General features: G+C 37.8%; 1 protein-coding gene across 1 annotated transcript in view; it reads left to right on the top strand.

Moving 5' to 3' along the window:
* Positions 1–10,799, top strand: part of Rps6ka3 (ribosomal protein S6 kinase, 90kDa, polypeptide 3) — a 98,708-nt gene that overhangs the window by 41,738 nt on the left and 46,171 nt on the right. The window contains exon 3 of the mRNA XM_013026459.1: positions 7,113–7,229. Within this exon, the coding sequence (XP_012881913.1) occupies positions 7,113–7,229 (117 nt within the window). The remainder of the gene's footprint in view (positions 1–7,112; positions 7,230–10,799) is intronic.

Below are 10,799 nucleotides of genomic sequence, written 5' to 3'. Positions count from 1 at the left end.
AGAAAGAAAGAAAGAAAGAAAGAAAGAAAGAAAGAAAGAAAGAAAGAAAGAAAGAAAGAAAGAAAGAAAGAAAGAAAGGGGAGGGAGGGAGGGAGGGAGGGAGGGAAAGAGAAAGAAAGAAAGGAAGGAAGGAAAAGAGAGGATAAAACAGAGGTTAGAGGTGAGAGATGGTTATGGTTATTTGACACCTGCTTTTCTAGGTTGTCTTCTCATTTAGACTTTAGCAATAGAGAATGGAATTTTAGCTATGGGCCTCAGTCTATAACTTGGTTGATAAATACCCAAAGGAAATTTAAATATAATTTACTTTCATTTAGGACAGGAAGAATTTCTTTAACAAGTTTTTGTGTGTGATCTTTATGTTCTGTGTATAGTTGTGAAACTCTTCCTTATTGACAGGAAACAGTAGCATGTCTATATATAACCTTACATTTAACTTGAGACCATATCTTGACTATGTATATAAACAAAGGGTAAACTTCCACATGTGCATCAGCAACACTTATTATTTTAATAGTGGTGACTAGTTTCAGTTGCTTTAGTCGTATAGTTAAGAAATATTGGCATTTCTCGGGATTCCAAAATAATAACATTCATTTTACTGGTTGTGAAAGTTGTCTGGACTTCTGGGAACAAAGAAGAGAACATTTCAACAGGATTTGGCTATCAGAAAATCTGTTGTGGTTTCCTGTTCTGGCCTGCCTACCTATCAGCTACACTAGTGCCCCTATTGGCAGATTTAGCCTTTCTTTTACCACAGGAAAACTGTCCAGCCTCTTTTTCTAGCATTTTCAGGACCCGCCTGACAGGAAATTTTCTAATTGCCGGAACAGCTGGTAGGAGAAAACTTGCAGGCGCTTGGCCTTCCTTTTCTAACTTCAGCTTTACCCTCAGAAATTCCTTTATCATCAACATGGTTTCTTAGCCATGTTTAAGTTTTTGTCTTTTCGTGTTCGCTCTATACAGGTAAGCTTGCTTCTTTTAAAGAAGAGAATGTTTTAAATGGAGCTAAGTGTAGTTAAGGTAATTTAATAGCTATTCCATTTTATAAATTCTTTTTTAAAAAAACTTGAAATTTCAAAAAGTTTTAGTAGAACTTTCAAGAATAATTTTAATAAAAGTGAGCTAGTTACATTTTACTGTTCAACTTTATGTATTTTATGTATTTTTACCAACTTGTTTTTATATTTAGTTTTATGCTAGAGTAATTTTACATGGCTTGTATTCGTAATTTTGTATAAGACAAATGACTTTAACTTCCAGAATTAAATCAGGAATGAACAGAACTGAACATTTACTAATATATAGGAGAATGTTATTTTAAGCAGTCAAAAACTTAAAATCAGATACTTGTTCAAATTCATTTCTGTAAAAACTTGAGTTTAAATACTTCTATTTAAGTAACCTTAAGGAAGTGGTTTTATTTAACTTAGAGTGTGCACCATTTTCAGAGTCACTATGTCAAATTAGTAGATGGTTGTTTCATCATATTTAAAATTCTGCCAAAATCAGTTTTATATTTTGCCATGAGAATTGTGTTGTGCTGCTGCTTTTAAAGAAAATTCAATTTGATTAAGATTTTGAATTGGGAGAAAACTACTCTTGGCCATCGCAATTGAGACTATTGGTCTAAAGACCAGAAGTGCTGTTTTCTTAGACATGTACATGGCTGGCTTGCTGTCTTAAAGAGTTTAGTTATAAATACAAAGTACTGAGCACATTTATTATTCTACTTGCAAATGAAGTAAATTATAATGTAGAATAAATTAAAATGTAGTTTTTCACCATAGCTTGAATAAGCAGCCTAATTTTGTGACATTACCAAATTTTTATGTCTCTTAATCATGTAAAAACTTAAAGTTAATTTATCTTTCTTCAAATTAAAAACTAGGTATCTATAAGAAAATGATACTTTAATTGCTTTAACTTTTAAGAGGTAAAAACATTCTTTCATTTGTAAGGTCTCTTTTATGTTACATAAAAATGATTATACATTCATGGTTATAAAACCTTTTCTATCAATATTACCAAAGAACATTTAAATATTTTACTCCCAAGATTTAACAATGTTTTTTGGCACTTAAAACAATTTAGAAAATACAAATGCCTCAAGACCACACTTCCTGACTCAAGGGAGGAGAGGAAAAAGGAAATTATGTATACAAGGCAGGGCATAATGCCAAAGATTGAATCATTCTTTAAAATCAGTTAGTATCCCCCATGTTAGCATGTTGCGCTATTAAGGTTTTTTTTTTTTAATATCCAAGCAGACACCATTAATTATAGTTCCTTTATTCCCTTTTACATGTTAGGGTCCAAATTATGTTTTCCCTCACAACTTTAAAAGGAAATATTAGGTTAACATTTTTCTCCAATCAACAAGTAAAACTTCAAAGACTATTTAAGAATATATTTAAGGACCTTTAGTGGTGTGGTGCTAGTTGTTCAGTATCCTTAGACTGGGTGACTCTGAGAAATAGTTGGACTTATGGAAGGATATGACAGATTGTGATATAGATTCACTGCCAGCTTCAAAATTTTGTCTATAATGGGACTTTTGCTTATCAAATAAACAGACTGTAAAAATAACAGTATGAATTTGTAACTGTGTTTTAAATGCACAGGGTTTTTTGTGATGATGAGCAGACAAATATTACACCTAAGGTTGTATCAAACAATGTAAAATACCTGAGCTTTGTATAGCAATTAGAATGTAATATGACTTTATGTCTGTACTCCACATTGTTGACAAAATTCTTTTTTTAATAAAATTGTAGCTACTTCATCATGTACTTACAAGCACGAACACAAACTGTCAGACTGTAGTTCTATGTTTTTAAGTGACAGATTTATTTCAGAATCAGAAGAATTAATGGCATGTTTTTGTCACATGTATATGTCAGTCTCTTCTTGGTTGACTGGCATGTTGGAAATTTGATAGTCCTCTCTGCATCCATACATATTAGATTCCAGGTATGCATTAGAAGAACACATTGTTTATTTCCTACCTTTTGCCTAGGATTACTGAAGCATTAGTATTATGTCCTAGTTGAACCATAGATCATTTCTAAAATATACATGGCTTCATAACCTAGTGGCATTAAGCACAATCTGAACACAGATATCAAGCAAAATATTTTACAAGCCAAAAATATACAAAAGTCAATAGAATTTGTTTATTTGATAACTAAAACTTTAGATCTTAAACAATTTGAGCTTTAGAAGGAACAAAAATGTTAAAAAGAACAAAACCATGCAAGGTTTTAGAAATTAACCAGTGTCCAATTTGCCACAAATGTTGATTTTTTTTTCCTCTCACCCCAAGGAAAATTTTCTGTACTCTGAAGCCCAGTTTAAAAGAACATTTTAAATGCTAATTTGAATCCTCAAAGAGATTTGAGGATTTGTAATTATTGTGTTCATTTTGAAGGGAAAGGGTGAAGGTTGGAGGAAGACTCTCTTTTAAAAAATTCACTAATGGGCTGGGAAGGTGGCTCAGTGGTAGAGTGCTTGCCTTGCATGCATGAGGCCCTGGGTTCGATTCCTCAGCACCACATAAACAGAAAAGGCCAGAAGTGGTGCTATGGCTCGAGTGGTAGTACGATAGTCTTGAGCTGAAGAATTGAGGGACAGTGCCCAGGCCCAGAGTTCAAGCCCCATGACCGGCTAAAAAAAAAATCACTAATTGCTGGACACCGGTGGCTCATGCCTATAACTCTAGCTACTCAGGAAGCTGAAATCTGAGGATTGTGTTTCAAAGCCAGACCGGCAGGAAAGTCTGTGAGACTCTTATCTCCAATTAACTACCAAAAAGCCGAAAATGGAACTGTGGCTCACAGTGGTAGAGTGCTAGCCTTGTGCACAAAAGCTCAGGGACAGTGAGGGATAGCCCTGAGGGACAGCCCTAAGGGACAGCCTGGCCCCTGAGTTCAAGCTCCAGGACTGGAACAGCAACAAAAAAAACTAAGAAAGAGATGACTTGAAAGTTTAAATTAAGATTTTCCAGAATAATAAAAAGAGAGAGAGAGAGAGAAAGGACACCTGTAATTCTAGCTACCCAGGAGCACAGACACACACACACACACACACACACACACACACACACACAGAGGAGGCACAAAATAGAAGAAAAGCAATAAGTGACAGAGAATTCAATTCCAGACACAATATCCAACTAATAGAGGAACCACAAAAAAAGAGAAGCAGAGAAGCCCTTAAAAGTGGATGGAAGGAAACTATCAGAAATGTAAGAATTCCCATATAGAGATTAAATAATTCAGGTCCATTAGATGATAAAAGTTCACAAAGCATCTAGTATTCTGAGACTAAGAAGCACTTTACTTATTTCTTCAATGTGGAGTTTCAGAGAAACCAGGACAAGAAACAGGTTACCATCCTTTATCTCCAGTTTGGTGGGAGGAGGGATATTAGATTTTGAACTTAAGACTGTGCTAGATAGATGTTCTACCACTTGCCATCTGTCATCATTCAGCTCATGGGCAACATTGGATGCTAGAAGGCAATGGAAGCATGGCATCAAAGTTCTGATGCAAGATTCTTTTCTAAAATTTGATAGCAAGCCATACTATACAAATATGAGGCAAAACATTACAGATATGCAAAGTTCAGTTTTCGTCTTTTTTAGCAAATTATAACCTAAAAAGGAGACAAAATTGAAAATGGTAGATTTGTCCAGAAAGTCTACCCCAGGATGAGTGGCTTTGCAGCAAGCCACTAATCTTAATAGGAGGGTAGGAGAGGTCTCCAAGGTAAGAAAGAGGCTCTCATAGAAATAGGAATTATGGGTTAAGGGCTAAGAATAGATTAGTGGTCAAATTAATTTCTCTCTTCCCCTTCATGAGTGGTAGAGGACTGTTAGAAACCATAAAAATAGGAAACTACATAGTCCAAATAGTAATGAAAGTTTATTGTGAATTTAAGCATTTGATGGAATGGTATGTGTGTGTGCACGCACTCACGTGTACACTCATGCATGTACATGCACGCACATGCTCCAGTACTGAGGCTTGAACTCCAGGATTGGGCACTGTCCCTTAGCTTTTCTGCTCAAGGCTGGTGCTCTACCAGTTGAGCCACAGCTATATTTTTTCACTTTTTGATGGTTAGAGATAAGTCTGATGGATATTTCTACCTACACTAGCTTCAAACCACAATCCTCATATCTCAACTTCCTGAGTGGCTAGAATTACAGGTATCAGCCATTGGCACCTGGCATGTTATTATTTTTTAAGTTTCCTAGTGTTGTCCTGGGAATCATTGCTGTGGGCCCATATAAATAGACATTTAATATATTACCTTCAGATGAACAGTACATCATCATGGTAATGTGAATGCTGTTGTATAGGCATTCAACTTTTGGGTCAAGCTGTGGAGAAGACATGAAGGTTTGGTTCAGATTGCTGAATTTTAATTTAGTTTTTTTTCTTTTTTTCTTATTTTCTTTTATTGAGACAGCATCTCACTATGCAGGTCAAGGTGACCTCTAACTCTAGATGTACCTGCTTTTACTTCCCAAGTGTGTTGGGACCACAGGCACATGCCATCTCAACTGGCTCAGAGTATTCATTTCATTAATTACTTTAATTTTTAATAAAAATGTACAAATCTAGTCCGGCACTAGTAGCTCACACCTGTAATCCTAGCTTCTCAGGAGGCTGAGATCTGAGATTGCAGTTCAAAGTCAGCCCAGGCAGAAAAGTCCGTGAGACTCTTATCTCCAATGAACCACTAGAAAACTAGAAGTGGTGCTGTGGCTCAAGTGGTAGAGTGCTAGCATTGAGCTGTAGAGCTCAGGAACAGTGGTTAGCCCCACTACCAGCAAAAAAAAAAAAGTACAAATCTAGCTAGTTGTGGGTAGAGAAAAATGCTCTAGCACTTTGCCACATCCCCATCCCTTTTTGCTTCAATTATTTTTCAAATAGGGTCTTGAGCATTCTGCCTGTGCCAGCCTAGAACTCTGGCTTCCCATGTAGCTGGGATTATAAGTGTACACCATCATATTTGGCTTTTTCTTTTCCTTATTTCTTTCCTTTTTTCCCTCCTTTCCTTCCTTCCTTTTTCTTTCTTTTCTTTCTCCTTCCGTCTTTCTTTCCCTTTCTCTTCATTTCTTTTTTTTTCTTTCTTTTTCTTTTTATTGTGAAAATACTGTACAGAGGGGTTACAATTACATGGGCAAGATGAGTACATTTCTTTTTTGCGGTGGGGGGGGGTCCGGTCGTGGGGCCTGAACTCTGGGCCTGGGAACTGTCCCTCAGCTCTTCAGCTCAAGGCTAGTGGTCTACCACTTGAGCCACAGCACCACTTCCAGCTTTTTTCATTTTGTTTATGTGGTGCTGAGGAATCGAACCCAGGGCCTCATGCATGCAAGGCAAGCGTTCTACCACTGAGCCACCTTCCCAGCCCCAATGAGTACATTTCTTATCAAGCATTGTAGCCTCTTTGTACTCAGGGCCTTGGGCTTGCTAGGCTCTACCACTTGAGCCAAGCCTTCTGCTCTGGCTTATACTTTGAAATAGGATCTTGCTAACTTTTTGTCTGGGCAAGCCTCTACCACTCTCTCCTATCTCATCCTCTTATGAGTTAGGATTACAGGCATGAACTACCATTCCCAAAGTTCAGATACTTTCTTAAACAGCTATATTTCAGCAAGAACCTAGCTTCTTCATCATGGGATATTTTTCAGTTCCTGCCCTCAGTAAACAGGGTTTTTTTGTATATAGTATTTTTTCCATTTCAGAGGGCAATATTACTCAAATTCTCTTACTTTCAGATTTCTACTCATCTTCTGTTACTCTCTCATCTATTCTGATTATCTCTGATAGGGAGAATGAAAACTTGAAAATACTCATTGCTAATATCACATAGAAATTAATATGACTTACCTGGTGGGATGTTATACATCTGTTTCTAATATTTAACTTGAAAGTTTATTTGCTTGGCATGTCTTCTGCTCAGTAGGTCAGCAAGGAATAGTTTCGTAGATTAATGTAAAGGTTTCTAATATGTTATAGTAAATTAAGATTGTTTGATTTCTAGTGGGAGACTTTAGCTCTCAATAACTTTGTTTTCTCTCCCTATATTTACTTCAACAGGAAGAAGGCAGCATCAAAGAAATTGCAATCACACATCATGTAAAGGAAGGACATGAAAAAGCAGATCCTTCCCAGTTTGAACTTTTGAAAGTATTAGGGCAGGGATCATTTGGAAAGGTAAGTCCTGAGTGTTTTCTTTTTTAAAAGCTCATAGAAGTTTTATAGAAGTAGAAACTAGAATAATAGTCATTAAAGAATAAGAATGCCTGGGCGCAGGTGGCTCACACCTGTAATCTCAGGAGGCTGAGATCTGAAGATCGAGGTTCAAAGCCATCCTGGGCAGGAAAGTCACTGAGAATCTTTTTTTTTTTTTTTTTGTCGGTCATGGGGCTTGAACTCTGGGCCTGGGCGCTGTCCCTCAGCTCTTCAGCTCAAGGCGAGCGCTCTACCACTTGAGCTACAGCGCCACTTCCGGTTTTCTGGTGGTTTATTGGAGATAGGAGTCTCACGGTCTCTCCTGCCCGGGCTGGCTTTGAACCGCGATCCTCAGATCTCAGCCTCCTGAGTAGCTAGGATTACAGGCGTGAGCCACCAGCGCCCGGCCACTGAGAATCTTATCTACAGTTAACCACCAGAAAACTGGAAGTGATGCTGTGGCTCAAATGGTAGAGTGCTAACTTGAGCTGAAGAGCTGAGGGACAGCACCAGGGCCCAGAGTTCAGGCCCCACAACTGACAAAAAAAAAAAGAGAATGACCAGGCCTTGTGAAGTTGGATAATGGGGCACCAAAATGGAGTTACACAGAAATAATCTAATGTAGCTCAGTATCGTAGTGTAATTATAGGTCACACTAATTTACGATGTATCTAATTAAGAGAAGAGAGAAATTTGAAGCTTTCCAGCATAAAAAAATTACAAATATTTTTAGAGACAGGGTCTCATTATGTGACCCAGGCTGGCCTCAAACCCACAGATTTCCTGCCTTAGCCATCAAAGTACCAGGATTGTAGGCATATGACATCAGACTTAGCTAGAAATATTTAAGCAGAAGGGAATGCTAATAGAAATGCTAATGCTAACTTGATTTGGTAATTATACTATACATTGTGTACATGTATCAAATTGTCACACTACCTCATAAGTATGTAGAATTATGTGTCAGTTAAAATACATATGCCTAGTAATGGACTGTAAAGGAAGAGGCACAAAGTAAGGTTTAGATTAAAAGATATAAGGAACCAATTGAAAACTTAAAAGATCTTGGGATAAAATAGTTGCTTTTTGGAATTTATGTATGTGTGTATATTTATAATTCCTCCCATGTGAAAGTTGAAATGTCACCAAATCTACCTACCAGCAGTTTGCTATGTTTTTACAGCTTTTACTATCAGTAAATGTGGAAAAATGAATAAAGTCGTTCAAAAGTACATTGGAAACTTTAAGAAATTGGAGGTATTTACTTAATATTCATGGTGTGTTTACAACCGCATGACCTCTTTAATCATGCTTTTTAAATGATTAAAATTCACTTAATTGGGGTTGGGAAGGTGGCTCAGTGGTAGAGTGCTTGCCTTACATGCATGAAGCCCTGGGTTCGATTCCTCAGTACTACATAAGCAGAAAAGGCTGGAAGTGGCGCTGTGTTCAAGTGGTAGAGCGCTAGCCTTGAGCTAAGAGCTGAGAGGCAGCACCCAGGCCCAGAGTTCAGGTTCCATGACCAACAAAAAAAAAATTCACATAATTGTCTATAAACTGGGCTCTTTTTCCGGTGTAGGTTAGACAGTACTGCATTTAAAAATGAGTGCAAAGCCAGGCACTGATGGCTCACACCTATAATCCTTGCTGCTCAGGAGGTTTGAAGGTTTGAAGCCAATCAGGCAGACAAATCTGAGGGACTATTTCAGTTACCCAGAAAAAGCCAAAACTGGAGGCAGGGCCCAAGTGGTAGAGCTTTAGCCATGAGCAGAAAAAGCTGAGCAAGAGCTTAAGGCAAGCACCAGTATGGAAAAAAGGAACACAAAGTTTTTATTTTGAGCAGCGAGGGGTGATTTTTGGTTTTTGAGACAGGGTTTCACTATATATAGCACTCACTGGCCTATCAAAAATGTTTCCCAAACTGGGCACTGGTGGCTTACACTTGTAATCCTAGCCACTCAGGAGGCTGACACCTGAGGATCATGGTTCCAGTCCAGTGCAGTCCAGACAGGAAAGGCCATGAGACTTTTTTTTTAAAAAAATTGTTGTATGGGCTCGGAAGGTGGCTCACTGGTAGAGCACTTGCCTTGCATGCCTGAGGCCCTGGGTTCGATTCCTCAGCACCACATAAGCAGAAAGAAAAAAGCCGGAAGTGGTGCTGTGGCTCAAGTGGTAGAGTGCTAGCCTTGAGATGAAGAGCTGAGGGACTGCGCTCTGGCCCAGAGTTTAGACGCCACAACCGGACCCCAAAAAAAATTGTTGTACATATGATGTAGAGGGTTTGCAGTTACATAAGTAAGATAATGAGTACATTTCTTAGAACAATGTTAACCTCCTCCATTTTGTCCCACTTCTCCCCCCACCCACAGCTTCCTCACTCTCATTTGAGGCTCTTACCTCCAACAAACTACTTGGAAAAAATCTAGAAGTATATCTGTGCCTTAAGTGGTAGAGTGCTAGCTAGCCTTAAGAAAACGAAGCTTAGGGACAATGCCCATGCCCTGAGTTCAAGCCCCAGCACTAGCACACAAAAGAAGTGTTTCCCAAAACTACCAAGCATCTTAATCACTTTTCTTCAAACAGTCCTTATCCCCCTTCTGAATACCACTGGAGCACTTTTTGCTCTATTTTGAGAAGTATAGCATTATAATTCTAGACCTGTTTTCAGCAAGAGGAAAATTCAGAAAGTGTATTCTACTTTGACAAGTGCAGTAATTCCTAATACTCTATAAGGAAACATTTAGAGATGTCATGTTTTACAAGCTTCAAAACAGCACTAGCTCAACTCTATTGTGTATTTTAGTGAGACTATTTAGCAATTCTTGAGTAACATAGGTAATTTGTTATAGTTGTTAACATCTTTCAAACCCAAAGCATGCTTTTAGTCCAAATATAGACTTAGTAGCCAGCAGAACATAATGGTTTTAAGTTTATCCTCTAAGCCAGATTTGAATTCCATTTTTTCTTCTATTTACTGTGTGTTCTTCAGCAAGATATTTAACCTCTTGGAGCCCCATTTTCCTCCTCTAGCCAGTGATTAAATTAATACTAAAATTTCTTTGTGTTTGATTCTAAGCTGCCATCTCCACATGCCTACCAATTGATTATGTTCTATCTTAATTATAATTCACATAATCCTGCCATAACAGGTCCAATATAAATTATTCTTTTAAGCTCTGAATTCTTATGTACAGCTACTTTTTTCCATTTGTATATAATAAAGTACTTACCTCATTAGTCTAAGACCAAACTCTCATGATCTTCCCTTATCCTCAAACCTGTTGTTTCATTTTTTTTCCTGTTACTATGAATGGCATCCAGTTAAGCCAGAAACTTGGAAGGCATTCTTCATATCTTTTTTAATTCTCTCAACACACACACACACACACCAGCCACACACACCAGCCACAGCCACACACACACACACACACACACACACACCAGCCAATTTGACCTATCTCTATTGATTTAATAAAGATTTCTTAAATAATGCTCTCCAGAATATGCTACCACTGTCTTTCCCTAGCTGATTGAAGGAATCTCCTAACTGGG

Source organism: Dipodomys ordii, unplaced genomic scaffold (genome assembly GCF_000151885.1).
Source record: "Dipodomys ordii isolate 6190 unplaced genomic scaffold, Dord_2.0 Scaffold94, whole genome shotgun sequence".
NCBI lineage: Eukaryota > Metazoa > Chordata > Mammalia > Rodentia > Heteromyidae > Dipodomys > Dipodomys ordii.
The sequence above is the reverse complement of the archived record's forward strand: the minus strand, read 5'-3'. Positions and strand labels throughout refer to the sequence as shown.